This window comes from Astyanax mexicanus, chromosome 7 (genome assembly GCF_023375975.1).
Source record: "Astyanax mexicanus isolate ESR-SI-001 chromosome 7, AstMex3_surface, whole genome shotgun sequence".
Taxonomy (NCBI): Eukaryota; Metazoa; Chordata; class Actinopteri; order Characiformes; family Acestrorhamphidae; genus Astyanax; species Astyanax mexicanus.
The window spans coordinates 56,369,384-56,396,487 of NC_064414.1; the positions used below are offsets into that span (position 1 = coordinate 56,369,384).

At 35.6% G+C, this 27,104-nt stretch overlaps 2 protein-coding genes across 3 annotated transcripts; both read right to left on the reverse strand.

Moving 5' to 3' along the window:
* Positions 1-1,840: 1,840 nt before the first annotated feature.
* Positions 1,841-9,245, reverse strand: LOC103028742 (sterile alpha motif domain-containing protein 3). Its single transcript, XM_049481349.1, has 5 exons — positions 9,172-9,245; positions 4,794-5,759; positions 4,194-4,361; positions 2,799-2,894; positions 1,841-2,153 (listed from the first exon to the last, which is right to left on the reverse strand). The coding sequence occupies exons 2-5, from the start codon at positions 5,742-5,744 to the stop codon at positions 1,854-1,856; spliced, it is 1,515 nt and encodes a 504-aa protein (XP_049337306.1). The 5' UTR covers positions 5,745-5,759; positions 9,172-9,245; the 3' UTR covers positions 1,841-1,853.
* A 5,607-nt stretch (positions 9,246-14,852) lies between these two features.
* Positions 14,853-20,940, reverse strand: cdkn2a/b (cyclin-dependent kinase inhibitor 2A/B (p15, inhibits CDK4)). 2 transcript variants are annotated; one of them, XM_022663099.2, is made up of 3 exons: positions 20,895-20,940; positions 18,635-18,776; positions 14,853-16,218 (listed from the first exon to the last, which is right to left on the reverse strand). In XM_022663099.2, the coding sequence occupies exons 2-3, from the start codon at positions 18,749-18,751 to the stop codon at positions 15,937-15,939; spliced, it is 399 nt and encodes a 132-aa protein (XP_022518820.2). In that variant the 5' UTR covers positions 18,752-18,776; positions 20,895-20,940; the 3' UTR covers positions 14,853-15,936. The 2 variants fall into 2 exon arrangements, with proteins under 2 accessions (XP_022518820.2, XP_022518819.2); XM_022663098.2 differs by lacking the exon at positions 20,895-20,940 and adding an exon at positions 18,906-20,676.
* Between the last annotated feature and the right edge of the window lie 6,164 nt (positions 20,941-27,104).

Genomic DNA, 27,104 nt, shown 5'->3' on the forward strand with positions numbered 1-27,104 from the left:
GATAAGTTCAATAAACTCAAAACTTTTGTTGTAACTGATTACCTAATAAATTTTAAATTCATGTTATATATTTTTTGAGTACAATTAACTTAATAAATATATATACATATAGATTTTAAATTAAGATTTTTCTGAACTTATATTTTTCATTTACAAAATCATTTTTCTCAAGTACTATATACTACATTGGTTTTAGTAATAATTACATAAACATATATTGTCCCCAACTTAATCTGAACACAAAATATATGATTTTAAGCAACTTATTTCTTTTAGCAAAATCTACTCAAAAGATTAAAGTGCACCAAACTCTTAGCTAATCCTAGTCAACATTATTTCAACCAGTTACTTAACAAAAATCAACTGAGTAATTAAAAAACCATGAAATTACACACATTTCAAAATAAGTTATTTATTAAAACTATAAAACTCTGCCATTTCAACGGCTGTACAATTTAAACAGACTGCCTACTGATGGCAATAACAAAAAAGCCATTTCAAAGGCAATATTACATACAACAGGCTGCCATTTCAAAGGTATAACACAAACAAGCTGCCTATTACACAATTTACACAATTTAGAGAGAAGAACAAAAAAGGCTGCCATTATAAAGGCAATAATTGTTAGAGTTGAAATATCCCGTCACAATAACTTTGAATTACTGTTCAATAATGCCTCAATTGTTTTTCTAAACTGCATAACACCCATTATACTTTTGTAAGCAAGAAGTTACTGTTACTGCCAATCAACCCATATATCAACTTTAAGTATTATTATTATTATTAGTAGTAATAGTATTAGTTATTATTATTATTATTACTATAATATTAAGATAATTTTCTTATTGTCCAGTAAAAAAAATGTCATAATGACGGGTCCACTTCTATAATTAAATATTTAATTGTAAAATATATATATATATAATAACAATAATGGGGGAAAAAAGCATTTAAGCAATCAGAATGGTTGCTTGGTTCAGTCCTTCAACAACATTTCAAAGGCAATGTAACATACAACAGGCTGCCATTTTAAAGGCAATATAACATAGCACAGGCTGGCATGTCAAAGGCAAATATGACATTATAAAACAGACTGCCATTTCAAAGGCAATTATAACATTAGAAAACAGGCTGCCATTTCAAAGGCAATTATAACATTAGAAAACAGGCTGCCATTTCAAAGGCAATTATGACATTATAAAACAGACTGCCATTTCAAAGGCAATAACATTATAAAACAGACTGCCATTACAAAGGCAATTATAACATTATAGCACAGGCTACCATTTCAAAAGGCTGCCATACAAGTCCCAATTCCAATAGAAACCACACTTACAGGCTACCAATCCAAAGGTATAACACAAACAAGCTGTCTAAATTAAAGGAAATTACACAATTCAGAGAGAAGAAAAAAAAGGGCTGCCATTATAAAGGCTATAATTGTTAAGAGTTTAAATATCCCGTCACAATAACATTATTGATTTACTGTTCAATAATGCCTCAATTATTTTTCTAAACTCCTTAACACCCATTATACTTTTCTTAGCAAGAAGTTACTGTTACTGCCAATCAACCCATATATCAACTTCAAGTTTTTTTTATTAGTAGTAGTATTAGTTATTATTAATATTATTATTATTATTATTACTACAACATTAACATAATTTTCTGCAACTTATATAATGACCCTAATATTGTTTATCAATCATTTTTGGGGTGATATATTGTCCAGTAAAAAATTGTTATCATGACGGGTCCACTTCTATAATTAAATATGTCCCTGTAAAAATATATATAATAATAATAATAATAATTGAAAAAAAAAAAAACAGCAATTAAAATGGTTGGTTGCTTCAGTTTCTCAACAACTCATTTTTCAGATTGAGCACACATGGCTTTAGTGGTTTTCCATCATCCAGCAACATCAGTACTTTCTGGACAAATGTGAACATGTGGATGAGTTTCTTTGGGTATTGTAAATTAAAAGCATAGATCAAGCCAAAGGACACAATGAATGCATCAGGCAACCTGGGAAGATCCCTCACAACAACTTCTCCCTCAACTACAAGGAAGAAGCTGTCAGAGCTGAAGTAGTTTTCACCAGTGGTGAAAAGGGCGACAGGAGTGTCGGCGATGTCTGGCTCTTCTTCATGCTGCAAAACACATGCAATAGACAGGTGTCAAATGATAAATTGTAGGGTTATTATTGCTCAAATCAGACTTGTATACAGTTTCATTGTAGACCAGTCGTGGTGCATTGTATATTAGGAGTTATTAGTATGTACATTGATATTGGTTCGTGAAACAGTTTTTAAACAATTCAGCAAAAGCCTGACTGACAGAACCATGCATGTTGCCCTTTTTAGGATCATTTTAAGTGACAGAGGCATTCAAGAATTTATAAGACAACAGGTCAGCTAGATCCCTTATTCACACATGATAAACAAGTGTAAATGTTCATGTGTCTATACTGTCCACTTGCAATCTAACTGCCCAAGATGAATTTAAAACTAAGTTTTTTTTGACACCTGAAACCTGCACCAAGGTTGATGTTTTTATTAATGCTGTGTGACTCCTGCAGTCGTTTTTTTAAAATAACTTGACCAGATTTATAAAATATTCACTGAAGTAGTAGACATGTTTTATCCCCACACAATATGGTATTTTTGCAAGTCTATCCTAACACAATTCTCACAATTACATGAAATCCTGGAAGACACATTTAAGCTTGTTTACTTTATAACGTGTTGACTAAACTGAATAAGTCTTAATTGATATATACTTGTGACACTGCTTACATTGTAAGTCTTGAAGAACTCTGAGGCATCCTCACGCAGGTAAATAGGAAGTGCACGAAGGAACAAAGTGCGTCTTGTGTTGACATCATTTTCCTCCTTGATTGACAAATCAAAATAAATAGTTCATTAAGTACAGTCTGTTTTAACAAAATCATATCTATACATCACTTATCCTCTTAATTTAATTGGGTAGTACAGTGGTTCAGATCCATATTATTCCACATTTTTGTATTAACTTTACAAATATTAAGATGATTATTTTTAAAATGATTACATAATTATGAATTCATAGCTTTTCAAGCCAACTCTTAGGAACGGTCAACATTATTAACTAACAAATTGATTGACACATTCAGCACTGTCCTTTAAACAGAAATAAGGATGAATATTTTTGTTAGACAGGGTTAATTACTTCTGTGAGACAAAATATGAGAGACCATTCCAGTCACTATCCCAGCACTTAAATCCAGGATAAGCCTTCCCTAACAATTATTTAAATATGTGCTTAAAAAAATTTGCTAACATCCGAGATGTTTAAGGAAAAAATGAAAATGTGCATTAAGACGCTGATTTTGGGTTTTCATTAGCTGTAAGCCAAAATCATCAACAATAAAATAAATAAACTCGTAAAATAGATCACTCTGTGTTTAATACATCTATACAATATGAGTTACACATTTTGAACTGAATTACTGGAATATGGTAACTTTTCAATGATTTTCTAATTTTATGACCAGCACCTGTACGTGCCAAAGCACTACACTACAGCACAGCTACAGACCATATGGCCGCAGTAATACGTTTAAAGCAGCATCAGCCAAGCATGTCAAAAGATCAAACTGGTGAAAGTGTTTGAGCCGCACTGGGGAATCCCCTTGTGCATACTTCAGTACACTCATTGAGCCAGAACTTTATGAACATGAAGAGGGCAAAAAAAGTCAAATAATTATTCAATAATTATTTATCTGCTGCGGCCCAAACAACCGGCGTAATGTTGCGTGACTGACAGCGGAGTGTGAGGAGCGTTACACACACGCAGGCAGGTACTCAAGTATGTAATGTTTCAGGCCAGAGCAAAACCACAAGGGATTAGTGGATTAATGTATAAATCATTCTCAACTGCAGCCAATCAGATGCTACCTTTTTTACTGTACAATTTTTCAGATATAAAAATAATTATACATTAGATATTAACAATTACAAAAAATAAAAAAGGTTATTAAGAGTATAAAACAAATAGCCATGATCCGATCCGTGAGATACGTGATAATCCGTTACACCCCTACTGATAATGGTGTACTGATTTGTTAGATGGCTTTGCTCTGCAATACTGTGAAAAGTCTTCACAAAAAGTGATCAATAAAGTGCTGTTTGCAAGATACATCCCAAACATACCTGGCGATCATAAGTCTCAAGTAGCTTGCGTAGCGCCAATGCCATCTTGCCGGTGTGTAGTGCCTTCTGCCTCAACAAGGCGATCAGTCGTGGTGTGCAACGGTCCAATTCCGAGTAGAACTGGTTCCTCAAATTCACGTTGGTTATGCGGTGGAATTCCGCAAACACCTGCAGGGACACAAATACGTAAGTATTCTATAAGACATGTGTCAGGCACCTAACTACTAGCACACTACAAAATTTTGGTCAAGTTTTCAGTCACTGACCTTTTCTGTTGATTACAGACAAAACACTCTTTGGTTAATAAAAAGTGTTTCTAGAGAGCAGCCAGATGAGTCTGCAATTTCTCACTGTTAAAATATTATAATGCATGAACCTATGTCATCAGTCGTGTAGTGTGAATGGCACAACACCCTGATGACTTAAGTTATATAGTGTAGACATAACTTGGCTGAAAAAAGGAATATATTAGCTATAGTTATTGTGTGCTGCAAGAAAGGTTATAACATTTAAACACAATTAAACAGAGTTTGGGTGAGATTTTGTGTAAAAAATAATAATAATTGAGTATGGCCACACTAAATTTAGTACAGTTATTACCTGTGACTCCATTCGTAGGGCTGGCCAGCTCGTCAAAATATCCTTCACCGGTAGATCTTCCTTCACAATATCTTGCCGACGAAGAGCAAAGGACGTCTGCATTAGTTTTGCAATCAATACCTGGTTTCTCTCTGCCTTTTCAAGTTCTTGTACGATTTGAAGTCGTACGTCTTTCAGAGTATCTTGGTTCTCTCCCTTGGGAAAGTTGGGCAGAAAGTTAACCTCAGAAAGCCGGGCTCGTTTAATACTGGAATGGGGGTGATCACTGTCAGGATTATTCTTGCTCCTCTTTCCCACATTGACAGACACTTCTGCACATCCAGACCTGGCCAGCTTTGAACGAAAATTCCCCATCTTAAATTTCAAACTAACTTTCCATCCATACCAACCAGTGTCACTTCCAAGCTCTCTGAGGCACGGATGTACGGTAACTAGAGCTTCAGCTGCCTTCCCCACTTCCTTGTCATTTGGGTAAGGTTTGAAGCTGTGCATCGTTTCAGCCATTTTTTCCAGGATGTTGTGCTTTTGGGCTCTTGATAATATCAGTGGCTTTCCAGACCTGTTTCCTTCTTCAAGTACGTGTTCAACTTCAAAAGAAAAAGTTGGCACAGGAAAAGAATCAGGCCAGCTCTTCTGACGCAGGGTCAAAGGTGCATGTGGAAGTATGTCTGTATCAGAACTTGCAGTTGAACTTTCATCACATTCCGCTCTCACTACTTTCAATGTACCCTTTTCTGGCAATTCTTCCATGTCCACAAGGACACTAAGTTGTCCATCAAAGTCAGGATCCTCATACTGAAGGTCGAAGTCACTATTCAGTTTTGGCTTGAACTTCTCTTTCATTATGCTCTTCAGTTCTTCAACTGACTTTGGACGCTCATTTAGAGTGAGCTTCATGGCAACGTCTGTGGCAATATGTACACGGAGTACAATTTTTTGTGGAGTAGCCATCTCAGTGCCAATGTTCTGTTTCAACACACAATAAAAAGATACATGCATTTTGATTAAAGCAAATTATACACTGACTAGACTAATATGAACACCACCTTGTTTCTATACCCATTACACATCTTTGGAGCTCCACTAAGCATATATGACATTGTAAACTATTCAGTCCAGCAGTGACAGCACTGTGCCGTCTGATCCACTCATATCTCTGGGGTCCTAATCATTGAAGAACAGAGTGAAAGCAGGATAATAAAGTATGCAGATCAATAGAAGGACTACAACCTGTGATTAGAGATCTACAAATGGTCCTATATGATCAGTGGCGCTGAAAAAATGGTCATAATGATTGGTATACAGTGGCGTGAAAAAGTATTTGCCCCCTTACAGATTTTAGTTTTTGCGTTTTTGTTATACTTACAATGTTTCAGATTATCAAACAAACTGTTTTTTATATTTACTCAGGTTATATTTGTTGGATATTAAAGTTTGTTTGATAATCTGAAACATGTAAGTATGACAAAAACGCAAAAAGAAAAGAAATATGTAAGTGGGGCAAATACTTTTTAACGCCACTGTATAAGGATGTCTCTTCAAACTGCCATCATCCTGTGTAATTCGTGAAATATACATACAGGAATACATGTTGTATAATGTGATCTACACTAAAATGTATCGTTTCGGTGTAATGAGTAGTCTTCCTTGTGTGTTGTAGGCAGAGAGAGGTAGTTGGTCATTGAGCTGCGATACTGTGTGAACTGTCAAACTCCCTGGGAAAAGTTCATATGACCGCAGGTGTTCAATGTAGTGTGATGTGTGTTTTTGGCAAAGAAAAACAACCTCAGTGTTAACAAGAAATATCTGTTCAATTTTGCAGAACAGAGGCAGTTCTCCCACCTGTCCCACTGACACAAACATTCCCACATCATAATCAGTTCCATCAATGTTGACCCTTGATGTGCTGTAAATCATGCTGCTGCCTGTTTTTTGTACAATGTATGCCTTTGCAATATCAGGAAGCATCGACACCATCACAGATGAGACCTTAGATGTCTGCTGGTGTGGCTTAAAGAATGACGGGGCACTGAGATGGTATGCTACCATGTGTTGATGCCTGGTTGCTAATGTATTTAGCACATTCTTAAAGTTCTGTGTGTCCTGAACAACCCGCTTGAAAAAGCGATGTTTGCCCTCGAATCTCATTGTCCACAGCTGGACAACTGGCCCAAAACAGCGTATGAGATCAGGGTAATGCTCAAGGTAGTGATGTTTAGGGCGGAGTGAGAAACGAGGAAAAACCTCCAGCAGCATCCGTCTATGGTCCTGTATCTTTGTCTGCAAATACTGAATTGTTTCCTCTGTAAATGTCAAGGATAGCCCCAACTCAACTATCTCTTTCAAATCCATGAGAACTGCCCATGCTCCATCTCCTTCTGGAATTTTATCACCAATAATCAAAGGGAGCAGTCTAAGCAACGTGGAATTTTCATGACCATTGCCGCCTATTGTGTTCTTTACAGTGAATGTTTTTGGGATAGGCTTTGGTTTGTCAACATTATCTGTGTGCTGGTATGGAAAAGACAGAATCCTTTTGTTTAAATACTCATGAGTAAAGTATTTGCAACGGATCATCTCCCCTATACACAGGGCAAGTTCTACGGGCACAATGCCCTCAAGAAGATCATGTAGAACATCAGGTGGAAAACCAGTGACTGTATGAAAATGTTTCAGTCTCTGGTTGAGAACACAATCTCCTTGAACCCCACACTGATCCTGACTTTCCCCATGCGTCACAGCATGCACATCGAAATCGTGGCTGGCTTTTGTCCTCAGACAAAATTCCGCACTTCCAACTTCACAAGTGTGCATTTGATCTTGAGTAGCTTTGCAAAATCTGCAAAAATATTTTGCCCTGAAGGACTTTGTAAAGCCTGCTAGAGAATGTGCAGCTAGATTGTCAGACACTACACACATGACAGTCCCCCGAACTGCCTTACCAATGGACTCAATGAATACACCGTCTTCTTCTAGAGTACAAAGGTCTTTTAACAGAGGAGCAAGTACTCTCTCATAGCCAAATTTCTGAATGTCAGAAACTTTACACAAAGTTGCTAGCTGAATCACATGCAAGGATGACCTGTATTTAACAGGCAGATCAGCAAGTACCCAGTACACTGCACTTAACTTGTGGATTTTCCTTGAAGTGCCAAGTGGGTTTGCTATTTCAAGGTCATCAGTGTACAAGATGAGAGGCAGTGTTAAATCCTCTGAAAAAGACAACAGCTCATTGTCTTTAAAATAGGACCCATCTTGGTGACTCACATAATGTCCCTTTGGTGATGTTGTTGTCTCTTTTACTTTGTCCAGAATGTCTGTATGTCTGAACGTTTCCTGAATCATTTCAAGGATTGAAACATGCACAACTGTGTGTCCTGGCTCTAGCACATACTGCGTAGGCACAACTACTGGGAAATTTTTCTCAACGTAAGTCTTTCGTCTCTTGGCCGAAGATAAGTCTTGGCCTTCAGCTGTTGAACTGGTCAAAATGTTACTGTCCATAACAGCACTGACTACCTGTTCAATAGATGCTTCAGTAACAGGAACGTCAAAACTTTGCAAGACATCACTAATAGTCTTCTTGATGAGGGGCTGGGACAGTGCAAATATCTGAGATAAATGCTCTATTATTTCCTGAGTTGCCATGTTGGATACATGGAGAACAGTTTGCATCTTTAGAAACAATGATGCCAAGTTGCGTTGCAACTCTGCTCTCAAATTACCAGCATCACATTGACTTTCAACCTCAAGAAGGTCTAAGGAGCCTGAGCTCTCACACTGAGTAGGTCCTTCGTCACAGTCAGCAGAGGATGTTGCTGGAGCACTACCACTCTCAGCTGACACCACACTATCATCATAGTCTGAACTACCCATGTGTTTTCTACTTTTGTGGGCGTTAAATGAAGAATACACATTTGTGCGGTAATTACAGTTCTTGAATGGGCATGGTACCATCTCATGTTTTCGCAAGTGACTTCTCAAATGACCAAACAGTGCTTCTTCAGAAAAGGGCTGCTTACAGGTACACATGTGGCATGAGAAAAATACATGTGCTGCTTCTTCTGTTTCTAATCTGCCCACATTCTTATGAGACCGTGACAAATGAGCTTTCAATGCAGTAAATGAATGAAAAGTGCAAATACAATCGGCATAAAGACACGGCAAAGGGCTAATTCTTGAATAATGACTATGTTGCAAACGATAGTGCATTAATAATTTTGCCCTGGTATCTAAGGATACAAAACACAACTTGCAGTTCCACGCCATCGAACAACGCCATTGAACAATCTGACCTAGAAATATAAATGTGTGTAAAAATGTGTGTAAAAACAAACGCAAGATATTTTAGAAATATTTTTCAAAATTCAAAACGTACCTTAGATGACACTGAAGGAAACTGTTGGCACACAATCCTGCAGAAGAAAAAAAAAACATTGATGAAATAAAATCTAATTTAGAGGTTTAAAAAAAATAATTTGATGCTGATATTTTATTTAATTACAAAATCCTAGTAAAGGGATGATAATGTTCATGTTAAATTGAACAAGCAAGTACAGAAATGCAGAATTTCCTGTTGTGAAAACTGAATTGGGTCTTCAAACAGAAATTCTCCACACCTAACGTTACGAACTAAAAACAAAGAAATGTAAAGTTTTGTATTTGTTTCTAACTTGTTTTAGCGCGCTGATTTGCTTAAAAACAAGCATTTTATTAATTTTCGTTGCCAATCGTTCATATCGTTGTGCATTAACTAAGTTACATAGTAGGGCTGTGCGATATAACTAAAAACTCATTCACATATCAACCATTTTATATCCCGTTAAGAATAATGACATACATTTTATCTAAATTGTAAAAAAAAAAATACTGAATTAGCTTAGCGCGAACAATTTTCTTACCGTGACTCGGTCTCAACGCGAACCGCTTAGGAGTACCTCTCTTTCGGCCAGCGGTGCAGGAAACACCGTGGTTCTTAGCGGGCCTAGCGCTCGTAGACCGTCTGTGCGTTTTGTAACTATCTGACGTTTGTAGACGGTGGTGCTGCTTGCATTGGTTGTAAACTCTTGCATGATTTCATGATCAGGTCGAGTTTTAACAAAAAATGGCAACGTTTTTCGTTCTCGAATTAGCCGCTGCAGCTAAACCGCGCCAACTAAGGCGCTAGCTAGCTAGCGTTAGCTAAATAACTATCATGCTATAACCAGGGCACTTAACGATAAGGAAGGAAGCCAATTTTACATAGTTAGGTTAACATTAAAACACTTAACGGCTAATAGAAGCAGGGGTGAGAAGTTTCAGGGAAGTAAACGTATTTTTGTTGACGACTGACTGGCGAGACCTAGCTAGCTAGCTAACCTAGCTTAACTATTTCAGGAACGATATATAGTGCTAGCTTCGTTAGCTTACAACTAATGCCACTTTTACCAAGCTGATACAGTCATATATTCAAGTTTGGAAAAACTAAAGACGCCCAAACGGTGTGTTTTCTTAATTTCCGTATAAAAAAACAGCTACTTACCCGTTTAGCTCGAGAACTTATTTCGGCTCTCGCCCGCTAACGCGCCGCCATCTTCAAGCACCGTGAAGAGTGAATCTGGGACACCAGTCGTGGTTGGTGACGTCAGGAAATGCGTAACGTCGTATACTCATAAATTATAATGTTATTGACAATCATTACTCAAAAAAGTGTACTAATTTCAAATTAAAACATAACGAAACGTTCAGACAGCTCAAAACCTTAATGCTGGGTTACCTAAATAACAAGATTTGATTGTTACACAAATAAAGTTTATTAGTTAACAATACTGTTCGGGTTTACAGTGTATTTATATGGGGTTTGGGATTTGCCTCTCTTACCAGCATATGAGCCTGTTAGTTTTGGAGATCTGTTTCTTTTTCTGTTTTCAGGTCTGCTGCTTTGGTGATTGGCTGCTCTGTTGGCAATTGGCTGTTTGTTGCTCCGCCCATGCTTACATTCTATTGGCTGGATCTACTGGCGGGAGATTTGAAAAACCTCTTTGTCTGAGAGTCCAGCTGGGCTGCACCTTTTTCCTTGTCTGAGCCGACATGTGCTGCTCCAGTGAAGGCCATCAGCACAGACCAAACCTGTTTGTATTGTTTTGTTGTTTGCTTATTGTAATGTTAAGTTTTCAGGATTCGTAGGGGTGACCTGCCCAAATGTGTCATTTAAGAGCAAAATAAAATTTTACTTAATTATTTTGAGTTGTTTTTGCTTGGTCTGATGCTGAGTGGGCACTCACTTGAAACTCTTATTGCGTCCTACCCCTAGGGTCCAAGATCCCCCCATGCAGATCATGCACTGTGCACAGTGCTCAGAGGGCTCAAAAATCTTTTTGGCTTTTGGAAAATAACTATACACTGAAGAAAGTGATTGTGTTTTAGTCAGGAGAACTAATATTATTAAGTCGAGTGAACTTACCGGCCCGAACAACTCAATAAAATGAGTTCAGAGAACCAAACCAATCCATGCTCTTTCTACAGTGCTGAATCATACAGCTGTTCTCATAGGCTCCTGGTACCATATATTTGCATATTGGGTGTGGCTTCTCCTTTACTCACCATCTTTGCGTTGTCTGTTGCCCAAAGCTACCTGACCCTAGTAGTGCATTAGTGTGATATATGTGTTGACTACCAGGCATTACTCAGGGTTTTAGGTTGTAAGTATAATACTGTCAATATTGGCATTTCTTTAAAAATTTACTAAATATGTTTTTTTAATACACTAAATTCTTTAACCCACAAACTTGAAAAAGCTTTAAAAAGTTAATTTAACGATTATGTGAACAAAACTCAAGTTATCATCTAGCTTTGACTAGTTGAATAAACTGAACAACTTTTAAAGTAAAAAAAAAATACAACTTAAATGAATCAAAGCAAATTTGATGATTTGACTGAGTTAAGTTGAGCCATTATTTTTTTTTAGTGTAATAATAGTAATCATAATAGGGACATATTTAAAATAAAAATATGTAAAGCATGTTAATAGATCAAACAATCAACCTTTATTTGCACTCAGTAAATACACAGGGACTGAAAATCAAGTTTAAATTATAAAACAAGCAAACAGTGTAAGATTTAATTAAGAAAAAAATTAAATAATTAAAAATAAAAGGATATGCAGACAGGCTTAAATGTAGAGCAATAAAACAAAGTGATTAATACATAGAATAATAAAATATAAACACTATTAAATAAATAAAGGACTAAACTAACCACAATTAGAAACAAGTAAATGATGAAACTAAAATAATAATAATAATAAGTACAAAATATATTTAAAAAAATAAAAGGCAATAAACAATTAATGAAATGAAAATGTAAAAGGCCAAAAGTGAAAGCAGTAATAAAACAAATGAAAGGATGAAATGAATAAAATAAATAAAATAAAAGGGCTCAAAGGTAAAACATAAAATTAGATAATAAAAATACAAAATTATTAAAATAAAAAGATATAAACAATTCAAAAGTAACATATTCCCTGGTGAAATAAGAGAATCCCCTGGGCAGCCTCTCCAGTCTTATGTTTGGCAGAAACCTGGGTTTGGACATGGTCTCAAAAACATCAAGATTCCAGGTGGAAAACAGAAAAAAGAAGAGACAGTGGGATGATACTCACGCATCTCCTGCAGGTAGGACATCATTTTAAATAATAATGGTTAATTTAGTACAATTTAGCTCTTGCATGCCTATGCTCATGCCAGTTAACTGCTGTTTAACAAACTTTACAACTTTAGCTCCTGCTGGCCATGTTCAGATTTAAGTGTTTAATGTTGTGAGTAACTGATGCTGGTTAGCTGGTTATTCTACACTGTGGATATGGATTATTGAATGTGATTCATCATAGTTACTCAGCTTCAATTATCAATCAGTGCTTAAGACTATAAATCCTTCCTCTAGTAAGTAATATAATACAGGAAATTGACAAATCCTGCACCTAACAGCTGGGGTTATGCATAGGGCTCAGCCAGGATCTACTACTCACTCAACTAACAACAATAGCAAAACCACCACAATCTGATACTGGCTCGACAAGAATCCAGAAGCACAGCCTAACACTATGTTCATGGTCCATTGCCTCAACTGCCAAGTAACAGACCTACCAAAAAATAACCTATGAACACACAGAATCCCTCCTTAATCTAAGCTCACTTCCTTTAACTATGGCAACAACACACTTACCTAAGCACAATCACACACAATAAATCACATTATAAGTTGCGTGAGCAGAACACAGCAACCACTACCATCTGATACTGGCTCGACAAGAATCCAGAAGCATAGCGAACTATGTTTCTGGATTCTTGTTTTTTTTTTAATAATTCTTGTCTGATTATTATTGTGAATTGATAATTAAAAAGTTCATACCAAACCAAAATGTATTTCTAGTCCCAGAGTATTTTTTCAACAGGCTGGTTTGGATGGAAGGATGGATGGATGGATGGATGGATGGATGGATGGATGGATGGATGGATGCATGGATAGATGGAGCAATGAAGCTTAGTAAAGTTTGTTGAAAAATCTAGCCACTTTAAGAGAACTGCATTGTTGTGAAATTTGAAAAAAAAAAAAAAAAAAATCCGTAGATGTAAATCCACTAAACTTGACATACTTAGTTGAATAAACTTCCAGGTTGTTGTGTGAACAAAACTTAGTTACGTTAAATAAACTTTACAAACGAACTGGGTCAAAGCAAAAAGAAGACTAAGTTAAGTTGAGTCAGCAAATAGTTTTTATAGAGTGCTATTTTTGACCAATCTTAAGGTAGATCTTGCTATTTCTTTAGCCGTCTGAACTCGTAATTCAAGTATTAGCCAACTTACTTTACTTATAGCAAAATTTATTTCAGGATGCTTTTGGTGTCCTATGAACCCACAAGTATGTAACTGTGTAGTGAAAAAGTGGGGCTAAATATGATATGTTCAGTTTTTCTGTAATGAGTTGAATGGAAAATGGCTCTTTGCAATGTGAATTTTGAAGAAAAAATACAGATATGTTCCTCTGTAGATCCTGGTGCTTGTAAAAAATATCTTACATGGTGTAGTAGAACAGCATGGTCTCTTTGTATAGAGATGGTTATAAGTATGGGTAAATTCTATTGTGGAATATTGTGCTTATATATGGTCTTTTACTGAAGAAATTTGAACTTTCCTACTTAGATTTGGACCAGAAGCAGAAAATGCGCTCTAAATTCCCTGATAAATACTGATCACCAGATTTATATAAATAAAAATAATTGTAATAATAATGCTTATTACAACGCTATATCAGAGTGTTTAAGAGTCTCGAGCTCGCGGTAACGAACAATAGAGCTGAATAGAGTTTGCGCGCGCGCTCAGAACCGTTTACCGCTATTTCACCCGCTTTAATTTCTTTCCCCGTTTAATTTCGCAACACAACATCAAACTTCCTTATTATACACTTAAATAAGTGCTGCAGATATAATCAATACAGTGCTGTATTTAATACAGCAAATATAATTTCTAATATATGGATATGGGTAAGTAATATATGCATTATATATAGGTACACAAAATCACTACTCATCTTACTATGCGTTTTGTTTTTTGCTGACTGAAAATGTATTGCTGCTCAGTTTTTAGGGCCTTTTGCTCGATCAGATATATGGTCAAAACTTTAAGATGGATTTTTGTACAGTACATAACTGTGCCACGGTTTACACACAGGATATTTTTATTAATATTGAACATTAAATATTTCGATTTTTTTCTCTCAGTATGTTTAAATCGAAACTTACTTAGATTTACTTATTAAAATGTGTAAAACTGGTTTAAAACTCTAATCTGACCGTGATGAAATTTAAGTAACTGTTTAACTAATCAGACACGGCTTACAAATGAAACTTTGGAATGTATAAACATTTTAAAATACACAATACTACAACACTGACATTACTAAAACTACTACTGCTGTTACTGCTACCAATACAAATAAAAATAATAACACATTCGTTACAATTAAGGAAGCGATTATATTTATCATTAATAAAACAAATCAAAAAAGACAATAAATGACAACTCGGTTTTAGATAAGACTTTAATTCGCCATAAAAAAACATTCTCCACACACAAAGCGAGGCTGGGCTGTTTAAATATTACACTAAATTACATTAACATCAAATCAGCAGAAATAATTAAAATCAGTAAACCAAATCTCAGCGACTCACAGAGAGTCGAATAATTTCTCCCAGTCAGTGCAGTTCACATCAACAGTTCATAAATAATAATCCACTGAGAAAAGCGCGAGCAGTAATAATCCACTTTACAGGGTTCATATAGAGGTTTATATTGCAGTAAACTCCTGTATTTTATTACTAACTGATTAATTAAAGTGCAGAAACACATTAAACTCCACATAAATAAACTCAAGCTTTAAATGTAGACGAATATCATACATTAATGCAAAAACAAAAAACAATAATAATAATATTCAACTGAAACTAACTATGTTTTTATTTTATCAAAATGATGAAAGTGCTGAATGAATGGATGAAGCCACGGTTTCATGATCTGCTCTTTAAATGTGAATTTAAATTTATTTTTTTTAAATACAATAATCAATAAAATGTGAGCAGAGCAGTGCACAACGTTCATTCATCCGATTCATCCATCACTCAGGAAACGTTTTCCTCTCTTTAACTTTTAAACGAAATTTAGCGAAATTAACTTAATTTTACAAACCCAGTTTTTTTTAGTAAAACAAATCAAATAAAATATAGTTCACCATTAAGGTTTTTTCATCTTTACTACTTAAAAAAGGTTCTGTAAAGAATCCTAAAAATACTTTTATGCATGATTAAAATGACATTGTTGTTTTACTTTTTCAAAGTTACATAAAGCCACATAAATTAAATGTTACATAAACACAATTACTGGACGTAAGTTTTTACTTTGTGTCAAAGTAGCATAACTACAAGAGTATACTACAGTACTGGTACTCTATTACAATACTGTATATAGTACATGTAGTAAATCTTACTTATATGTATAATATTGCATAATATGTATAAACTAGTACAAAGTAAAGTAATTGTGTGTATTGTTATAGTAAATAAAGTTGTAGGATTGAATATTATTATTATTACTATTTATAATAAAAATTATTATGGGTTGTTTGGCTGTTGTGTATATGATGTAATCTTGTTGAGGCACTCTGCTATGCGCTCGTGCCCGTGCTCCAGCGCGGTCTCCGCAGGTGTTTTGTGTTGCGCGTCTTTAAGCTCCGGATTAGCGTTAAACTCCAGCAGCGCGCTCACCGTGTCCGAAAAGCCCGCGCGGGCCGCGTCGTGCAGAGGGGTCGCGCCCGTATCCAAATCCGGCACGTTCGGGTCCGCTCCGCGAGACAGCAGCAAGCGCGCGACCGGCGTACTGCCCATCATCATCACCTGTAATAATAATAATAATAATAATAATAATAATAATAATAATACATACATACATACATACATACATACATAGATGGTTAAAGGAAAATCATAAAGGTGCTTAGAAAATCTATATTCAAAAATAATGTTAAAAAAAAAAACATTAGAATAAACCCAAATAAACATAAAATCAGTGATCATTGAGAGTGTCTACTTGTAATTAACTCTATATAACATTAAAATACTAAACCCAAATAAACATTTATAAAGTCAGTGATCAGTGAAAGTGTCTATCTGTAATTAACTCTATATAACATTAGAATACTAAACCCAATTAAACATGATTAAAGTCAGTGTTCAGTGAGAGTGTCTATCTGTAATTAACTATATATAACATTAGAATACTAAATACAAATAAACATTAATATAATCAGTGAGAGTATCTACCTGTAATTAACTCTATACAACATTAGAATACTAAACCCAAATAAACATTAATAAAGTCAGTGTTCAGTAAGTGTCTACCTGTAATTAACCCTATATAACATTAGAATACTAAGCCCAAATAAACAAAGTCAGTGATCAGTGAGAGTATCTACCTGTAATTAACTCTATAAACCATTAGAATAAATTGTAATATCTTAAATATCTTAGTTTGTGCGTGACAATGTCGTATTTAAGTGTACTCTATATGGTGTTATTCACTTATCTACCCGCATTCGTTAACGCGTATCTCAAAAACGCATCTACACACCGCGCAACGGCTTTCCAGAAACTTCCTTCATTTTATTATCTTAAACTATTATGCTTCAGTGACAACACACACACACACACACACACACTGAACTCCACCAGCAGCGTTTATAAAGAAGCGTTTTATTATTTGCGCGCCTGTGTGTGACGGTGATGAGTGTGTAAGTTTCATTTTCATTTGCTATTCACTGTATAACAATACTTAAAAAAATTATAGAACTGAAGCAGCGCGCGGGCTTTAGTATATATAATATAAATAAATAAATGTAAAATTGTGAAACTTGTGCTTTTTGCTGTTTTTGCTGATAATTTATTCACTACAACAGAACACCAATAACATGTAAACGGAGTGTTCTAACTTTTGCACACGACTGTGTGTTTATGTAATTTTAATCTAAGTCTAGAGAACAGGAGATTTCTCTAATAAATAAGTAATAATTAAGGCAATGATAAATATATAGTGGAACCCCTATTTGGTGTTTAATTGTACCAGCATGTAAAGATTTACCAAAATGCCTCCTACAGAAAGTTTTTTTTCCCTCATAGATGAAAAAAAAAATGTATTCAGACAAAGAATTGTGGTTTTAGTTTTTTTGTCTGCTTGTAGTTGTTATTTTTTTTTGTTGTGTTTTTTAGTTGTTTTTTTGTCAAGTCAGAAATCAGAAGGCACTTTGTGTTGAGATGTTTTACAACTGGTTCAGTAATTTCCTAAAATTTAAATTGATCGATTAAATGAACCAATTTCTTTTTTAATTAGGCACATTTAATGCAAATTATTTTTGGGGGGCACCTCTGCCTAAAATGATTATTGTAATTGTAGATGCAGAGCTCAGCACAACCACGCAAAACCTGCCTAGTAAAAGGTTAAATAAGTTTGATCATTAACATTAACTGATGGAATGCATCCTTACCACAGCATAAATGTAGGTTATCTCTGCTTCACTGGAGTAATTATTTTTACATTTTCACACAATTATCTGAACTTTCTCCTCCTTACTTTAAAAAAATAGTCTACTTGAAGTGAATCTGATTGTGATTGGATGTAGAGAAGTATAAACATATAGCATTCTAACTCCCTATTGGTTTATACTGTGATCCCCCCCCCCCACACACACACACACTCCAGCAAGAACATAGCAGACGTATGTAGTCTAGTATGAAGATGATCCTGCAGAGACTCAAGAGAACTCCAGATAAACTCCAGCTCAACTAAACTTCTTTAATATATTTATATTCTACTAAAATACATTCATTTACAATCAGCATATATGCAGCTGAAACACTAGAGAACAGCCTAGTGCAAAATCCCAAATTATATTATCAACATTAACATTTTAATGTTTTAACATTATACTCATTATGACTCTGTGGGCGTGACCTAAGCTTTTGTTCTTAATGGCTTTTTTCTCTTACATTAGGCTACTTTTACTTTTATACTTTAAGTAGTTTTAATACCAGTACTTTTACACTTTTACTTAAAGAGTAAAAAGCTTGAGCTGATACTTTAACTTCTGCAGAAGTATTTTATTAAACTCTAATATCTATATTTCTACCTACAGAGTAATGAATGGAGATACTTTCACACCTTTGGTTGTCATGTTCCTTTATGAAAACTTTACTAAAGAACCTGTGAAGAACTTTAAGAGTGCATCATCATCATCATCATCAAGAATATCATTGGTACCTGTATAGGTGTTCTCCCGAACCTGTTGGTTCCGTTGACGTCAGCTCCGTTGTCCAGCAGCTCCCTGGTGCGCGCGGTGTCTCCGTTGGCCGCCGCGGTCGCGAGCTCGTCCTGCATCCCAGCGCGAGCCTCAGAATTCCGCCTGGCAGGTAGCATCACATCCGGTTTATCCATCATTCCATTATTTATTTTAAGTGTTATTGTAAAATATTAATTTTGCATTATTAAGAATAATGTCATTTTTTATTATTATATTTATTATTATCATTACCTCTCTCGCGCTGCGTCCGACGTGTTGTTATTCATTGGAGCGGGTCACGAGCGCGGTCTGTGTTCAGACATGTCCGCGTTTCCTTTATTTATTTATTTTTTATTTTTTTTACACGCAGACGTCACGTGTTCCGGAGATGCGGTGCGACTTGTAATCCCCACCCGCAGTCAGGCAGAGCCCCGCCCCTCCTGCGCTGCCATTGGATAGCGTTTATCGCCAAGGCTGCTGAAGCAGACTGCCTGCAGTGGCCAATCACAGCAAGGGAGAGGCGGGGCCAGGCGGAATATGGGTGGAGTTTGACCGGAAAACAGGCGGGGGAAAAATTGTGCGTTTATTACCGAGAGCGTTTCAGATCCAGTGACTGTATAAACACAGTCAGTTTATACTCATAACTTTGGTTATAAACGATCTCTTTATTACAGAAAATAAATGCACCATGTTAATAAATGCAACTGACATTCTAAAGTTGTTTAAAAAAAGATCATAATTCAGTTTAATTACACTTTATTATGTCCCTCCATGTAAAGTTGTTTGTCTGTCTGTCTAAAGAATGTAAGAGTATAATTATTAAATTTTACTTAGTAAAAAAAGGGGAGATCAATAGATATTTTATTGATATTGGTATTATTTTCACTATTATGTCAATTAAAGGGTTCAATAAACATAATGTGCATGTACACTTCAAAAAAATATCTGGTGAGCTAGATATTATGTTATTTATATGGTAAATAAGAGACCATTAAAAATGATGAGTTTCTTTGATTTTACCAAATTGAAAACCTCTGGAATATAATCAAGAGGAAGATGGATGATCACAAACCATCAAACCACCAAACTGAACTGCTTGAATTTTTGCACCAGGAGTAAAGCAGCATAAAGTTATCCAAAAGCAGTGTGTAAGACTGGTGGAGGAGAACATGATGCCAAGATGCATGAAAAATTCAGTGAATTTGATTTCTAAACCCTTAAAATTTTATGAATATGAACTTGTTTTCTTTACATTATTTGAGGTCTGAAAGCTCTGCATCTTTTTTGTTATTTCAGACATTTCTCATTTTCTGTAAATAAATGCTCTAAATGAGAATATTTTTATTTGTAATTTGGGAGAAATGTTGTCTGTAGTTTATAGAAAAAAACAACAATGTTCATTTTACTCAAACATAAACCTATAAATAGCAAAACCAGAGAAACTGATTCAGAAACTGAAGTACTCTTTTTTATTGTTTTAGTTTATTTATTTATATATATAGCTTAGGGTTAGGTTTGATTCAGGGTTAAGACCTACTTAAAAATAATCCACTCAGCTCCATCTGGTTAAACTGGTTGAACTGCTTTGCTTTTCACCAATATAGCACGTGTCTTTATTTGAGTTTACTGGTTTAGCTGATCTACCAGCTTCATCAGCTTAACTAAACTGGGTTAACAAGCTTATTGACCATCATAACCAAAGTAACTGACCAGCAAAAGCAACAAAAAATCAACATATATTATACTTATTAAGAACTGGTTAAACCAGCTAAATTACCAGTGTAGAGTATAGGCTCATGAAAAAGTAGTGAAAAACTGAAAATGAGGTGATTAAAGTATAAATCAAGAGGTCATAATCTTTTGTATTGAGGAAATTTAAAGCTGGTCTTTACTGAAAACACATGAACATTTTGTTCTCAAGTGTTAAATAATGATATAATGTTGGTATTTTCACTGGGCCTGCTTCACATTCTATTTGTCTAAATGTAACATATACTTTTAATATATTAATATATATTAAATATATAATACTTCAATAACATCTCATAAAATCATATAAGATCACAGGTTGTCATGTGGCCCATTTAGGAAATTATTTACCACCCCCTGACTTTTAACCATCAAAATATTTATATGTTATGTTAATATATGTTAATATATATTGTTAGATCTATCACAATAACTATCATTTTTTTTGGACAATTTTTTTGTGTATACCATCATACATAAATCAAAGCTTACCTGAGATCGCCAATGTCCAATCCGAGTGCCAGACTGTCTATCAGAAATAACTTACAATAAGGAAAGTCAGTTTCTTTTTAAAGAGCTGATAAACAGGTTCTGTAGCTTTCAGAATGGAAACTGAAACTATGTGTACGCACGTCAAAACTATTTACAAGATCATATCAACATTTTACTACATACAATTACAAGAAAAAGCACGTGAACCCTTTGGGATTACTTGGCTTTCTGCATATATATAATAAGTCATAACAGTTGACAAACACAGTCTGCTTAAACAAATACCACACAAAAAAACAGTTGTTCACAGTGAAAGTAAATAAAAGTATTTGAATCATTGGATTTAATAACTGGTTGATCCTCCTTTGGCAGCAAAAACCTCAACCAATCCAATGGTTTCCTGTATCTGCAGATCAGACCTGCAGAACGGTCAGGAGGAATTCTGGATCATTCCTCTTCACTAAACTGTTTCAGTTCAGCTATAATATTATGGGATATCTGGTGTGAATCTCTCTCTTGAGGTCATGATGCTGCAGCATCTCAGTAGGGTTCAGGAGGTCAGGACTCTCCAGAAGGAGTATTTATTTATTTTCTTCTGTTGAAGTCGTTCGGTTGTTGATTTAATTCTATGTTTTGGGTCGTTGTTCTGTTGCATCATCCGTCCTCTGTTGAGCTTCAGTTGGAGGACAGATGGTCTTAAATTTTCCTGTAAAATATCTTGGTAAACTTGGGAGTTAAATCCGTCCAGACCCTGAGGCAGCAAAGCAAAGCAGCCCCAAACCATGATGCCCCCTCCACCATGTTTCACAGTTGGGATGAGGTTTTGATGATGGTGTGCTGTGCCTTTTTTCTCCACAGTATATTATTTAGCCAGTACTGCTGTAGTGGAACATCCAGGTGCTCTTTTACAAACTTCAAATGAGCAGCAATGTTTTTTTTGGACAGCAGGGACTTCCTCCGTGGTGTCCTCCCATGAACGTAATTCTTGTTTAATGTTTTTCTTATTGTAGTTTTGTCAATAAAAATGTTAGCATGTGCCTGACACTCTAGGATTCTTCCTCACCTCATTGATCATTCTGCGCTGTGCTGTGTTGGCATGTCAATTCTGTTGTATACTTACATTTTCTCCACTCTTTAAAAAAAAAACTTAGTAGCGTTGGGTCCTGTGTTTTTAATTTTGTCTACTGAAAACACTTCTTATGATGGTGTTGTTTTATTAAAAGAATGTACCTTTACGTTTTACAGAGATTTTTGACAGCAGTTATTATAAACGTTAATATAACCCAAACCCTTCTAGGCTATTAGCAGAAAAAGACATTATCCCGAAGTTGTTTTTATTGCAGTACATTGTTATTGTTGCGATTCATTGCTCTCATCATTGACCTCAGGTATAAAGCCGGTGTTGTGCCGAATTAATATGCTCTCGGTTTCCTGTGGCTCCGCCACCTCAATCTCTAGAGCTGCAAGAGATCTAGTGATGTCCCTAGTGACATTTAGAGTGTACTGTTGGCAGAATACCTTTATCTAAATCTTGGCAAAGTCCGACCACTGCTGTAAAGACCTAAAATCAGATTTCTGCATCTTAAAAAAAATCCAAAAGTATAAAAACGGCTCTCTAAAATTAGCGGCATCTAAAAGCGTGGTGTTGAAATGCCAACAAGCACTCCTGGGTTCCACACTGGTGTTCCTAACTGAACCATAAAATGATCAGTAAAACCAACAGGATTAATACAACACTGAGTAAAACATTCAACTGGTGCTTAAAACCATAAATAAACCTCCAGATATCGCACAGTTCATGAGTCTCTATTATCTCGCACCAACGCCTGTGAGAAGCAACATGTGGTTCTGCATGAAACTCATTTGGGTCACATTACTGAAGCACCTGATTTTAAAAAATCTAAAAAAAAACACCCTCTCCACCCCCACAGTTAGTGCATAAACACAAACCAGATTAAAAGCATCTTTCTCAAAACCTTTCCCTCACTTTTAAAAGCTCCCACTCACCACTTCTTCCACATCATAGGAGCAGGGAGTGAAAGACTGTCACAATAAAATAGCAACTCCAGCACTAAAAGAACTTTTAGCGCTAATCACAGCAACGCCGCCCCACTCTTTTATCCAGTCTGCAGTATTACTGGCGTCACTGTGATAACATGTGAAACTCATATATTATATAGATGTATTAAACACAGAGTGATCTATTTTAAGCATTGATTTCTTATTATGACTTACAGCCAATAAAACCCAAAAATCGGTGTCTCAGAAAATGTTAATTAAAATAATTAAATTAAAATAAGACCAGTTGGTACTTTTGACAGTGTGCCAAGTCCTGCAGGAAAACGAAATCCGCATCTCTATAAAAGTTGTTTTCAGCAGAGGGAAGCTGTAAGATATGAAGTATATACACACAGGTGCTGGCCAGTAAATTAGAATATCATCAAAAAGTTGAATTATTTCAGTAATTGCATTCAAAAAGTGAAACCAGTACATTATATTCATGCATTGCACACAGACTGATGTAGCTCAAATGTTTTATGCAGGATTTTTAAAAACTGAAAAGTATGAAACTGAAATGTATGAGCATGTACAGGGCTCCTTTTGCCTCAATTACTGCATTAATGCAGCACCTGCAGATATGGAGAGGAGAGAGAGAGAGAGAAAGAGAGAGAGGGATATAGAGAAGAGAGAGAGAGAAAGAGAGAGAGGGATATAGAGAAGAGAGAGAGAGAGAGGGAGAGAGAAAGATAGAGATATGGATATAGTATGGAGAGAGAGTGATATATAGTAAGGAGAGAGGGAGAATGAGAGAGAGATAGGGATATATGGGGAGAGAGAGAGATAGATCTATATTGTGAGAGAGAGGGAGAGAGAGGGATATAGTAAGGAGAGAGAGAGAGAGAGAGAGTGTTGGTCAGGGTGTGTGTACAGTGTTTAATCACATGCTGTTACTAAGCGTTCTGAGACACGTGTTGCCTCTGGGTTTAACGACAACTGTCTCACACACACACACACACACACACACACACACACAATTTAGTTGTTATACTGAAACTGGATTGTACAGAATATCAGGGTAGATCTCCAGAGGATAATAGACATTAGTGCAAATATAGATATTAAATAATCATTACTATAAACACAGTGTGCAGACATGTGATTAAAGTGCAGTTATTACTGACTGTGTTTATTCAGTGATGTAATAATAATGTGATGAATAATAAGTGAGTGAGTTCAGTGTGAGGTATAGATGTAGTGTGTAGAAACTCTATAAAGTGTTGTACTGTTGCCCCAACACCAAAGACTTGACCACTTTATTGCAGCGCAGTAAACTCACAGACCAATCACGTGTGCTGTAAGACCACCAAACGCTCTCCTCAGCCAATCAGATCTGTGCAGATGCGAGAGGGCGGAGCCACACAGGTGAAGTACACAGTGAGAAGCTGCAGTCGGAGAATAAAGCGAGAAAGGCTGATTCAGATCAGAAAAATAAATTAAGATACTACATTTATTAAACATACGAACAGTAATGTAACCCAGCGGTGTTACTTGGAGGAATTAAAGAGAAACAACCGAGACAAGAGTCCAAAATATTCCTCTTTACTCCCAAAACAACCCTACCTAAAAAATACGGCAGCCCCCAGGGGACAAAAAGCATGGTCAACTCCCCCCATCAGTTTTACCCACAACATTGTCTGAAACAATAATAATACTAAATAAAATAAAACTGCTTTTTTAAAACAAAACTGATATTTTGCCCAAGTTCAGCAAACATTTCTCCATATATTGTTTGATTTGTCATTCATGTAATTATTATCATGACAGGCAGCCTAAATCTACTATAAATAAAACCAAATAGAATAAATATAGCATTTTGAAACACAGTTTAAACATACAGATTCACATTAATAGACTTAATAAGTTAAATTATTGAGGGTGTTCCCATTTATTGGGTGATAAATTTTTTTATTTTTTATTTATAATGTAATTATTGTGACAGGCCTATTTAAAACAATAAATATTGTTTAATAAGTTCAATAAGTATTTGTAATTTCTTGTTCCGGTCTTTTAGGTGTTGATGACTTTAATAAAACACTGACAGAACTACTATAGGCTTCTTCAGTAAACAGGATACAACACTGAATCATAACACCAGGTATATAATAATAAAATCAGCAGCTCGTCCTGCAGAAGCTTCTACAAACATTAGTGAAAGAATGGGTCTCAGGAGCTCAGTGAACTCCAGCACAGTGGTACAGTGATAGGATGGGACTTACAGCACCTGTGAGTCGTGAAATTTCTACTAAATATTCCACAGCCAACTGTCAGTGATATGAAAAACAGTGGAAGCAGACATTATTTACCTAGATATGCTGTTTGGTTCATTTTAAACATAAAGACTAGCAGGTAAAGAGCTTGACTGACCAGCAGATGTCACTGTCTCCCACTTTCTTCATCACTTTCCTCAAATACCTCCAGGTAATTCCAGCACCAAAGTGATTTGTTTGTTGTGAACATGATACAGAACAGCATCACCACACTTTAAAAGAGATTTAAAACATTGTTTTACAACAGTTTGTTTTGTAGAGAAAAGAACAAACATGTTGCATTTCTTTATTATTTATTGCTCATAATTTGTAAAAATGTTAGCATTTGTGAAATGCGTGGGATCATTTTAGACCTAAAGATTAACAGGCCTCATTTTCCCATCACTAGAAAACAGGTCATAAAAATATATTTCCTGTAAAAACAGGACTCTGTGGAAATCAGTCCCACACACTTAACTTTCTACCTTCCTTTTTAACCTGTAGCCCCTCCCTTTCTCTAATTGGACCATAACAAGCAGGAGTATTATCCCATTATCCCAACATTCAACTAACATTCGCATAATGTTCAAATAATGTTCACATAACCTTCACCTAACGTTTAACTAACCTTCCCTAAATAAAATGTTCACCTAACATTACCCAACATTCAACTAACATTCGGCAAATGTTTAAATAATGTTCATCTATCCTTTACTTTGTGTTTAACTAACCACCTAACTTTCAACTAACTTTCACCCGACCAGTTCAGCACTCAAGTTACTCAAGTTGAGCTCTTTAGAGCTTTATACAGATGTTACTAAATGCACCAATAACAATCTGTTTTGAGATGAAATATTTGGAAAGAATGTGGCTAAAAATAGAATTTGTTTGATGATTTGTTTTTATTATTATCTTACAGCATGTCGGAATTTATGTGTCATATTAAACATACCATACCCTTTCTCCATTACTTATAAATATCCTGTGATAAAAAAACAAAACATGTAATATGTAAAAATATTAGTTTAGTTTTTTTCACACATAAATACTTCCTCTTTATAATTTACACTTTATTCATTGTTTCTTCATTTCTTTGTTTTTGTTTTTATCTCACTGCCAGTATCTCCTCATGTTTCCACTGCAGTTCACACTGTGTCCTCTGGGTGGCGCACTCCACCTGCTGGTACTTCTTATTTAAACAATGATCAGCCATAACATTAACACCACCTGCCTACTTACAATTATATATCTGCTTTGTTTTGCCAAAAAATATCTGACTGTTGGGACATGGATTACACAAAGAGTCTTCTTCACAATAAAACACTGAAGATTAGACTAAAGATTAGAGAACTGGATCAGAACATGATCTCCAAAACCCCAACTCAAATCAAATCAGCGTCCACAAAGGCAGAGCTGTTTTTTCAGCACAAAGAATACTTTTCAGTTCAGTTCAGCACAAAACAGAATCTGGGAAAGGTGCTTTGAGTCACAATCTCAATCAAAGGACGAAATGTGGTGATAATAAAAGAGCTGGTCTCGGTCCAGATCAGCTGAACCATGGTCAGGATCGTTTACACTGTAAAATTCTTTGTTGGACGGTTCTGAAATAGATTAGATTTGATCCATTTGAAGGTTGAGTAAGGCTATTGTCACTCATTATATTACCCGATGTATGCCCGAACCCGACCTGACCCGAGGCCCGAATAGACCCGATTTCGAGATTTCCCACCACATTCCTCGGGCCGGGTCGTGTCGGACTCCAGAAAATAGTCTGAGATGTAGGCATCTTTTTTATTAATATTTTTATTTTAAATAAAGCTCTGGTGTGATAATCACAATGTTGCCAAGTAACCAATTATTATTGTTAACGAAAACGAACCAAATAACGAAAACTGAAAGTGAA

What these genes read in the sequence shown, in the direction of transcription:
- cdkn2a/b (XM_022663098.2), bottom strand. Translation starts at nt 18,940, where the DNA reads ATGAATAACAACACGTCGGACGCAGCGCGAGAGAG. An exon ending in TCGGACGCAGCGCGAGAGAG is followed by an intron (nt 18,777 to 18,905) that starts GTAATGATAATA and finishes GCTACCTGCCAG; the next exon opens with GCGGAATTCTGAGGCTCGCG. An exon ending in TCGGGAGAACACCTATACAG is followed by an intron (nt 16,219 to 18,634) that starts GTACCAATGATA and finishes TTATTATTACAG; the next exon opens with GTGATGATGATGGGCAGTAC.
- LOC103028742 (XM_049481349.1), bottom strand. Translation starts at nt 5,744, where the DNA reads ATGGCTACTCCACAAAAAATTGTACTCCGTGTACATATTGCCACAGAC. An exon ending in CCCTACGAATGGAGTCACAG is followed by an intron (nt 4,362 to 4,793) that starts GTAATAACTGTA and finishes GTGTCCCTGCAG; the next exon opens with GTGTTTGCGGAATTCCACCG. An exon ending in TTGAGACTTATGATCGCCAG is followed by an intron (nt 2,895 to 4,193) that starts GTATGTTTGGGA and finishes TTGTCAATCAAG; the next exon opens with GAGGAAAATGATGTCAACAC.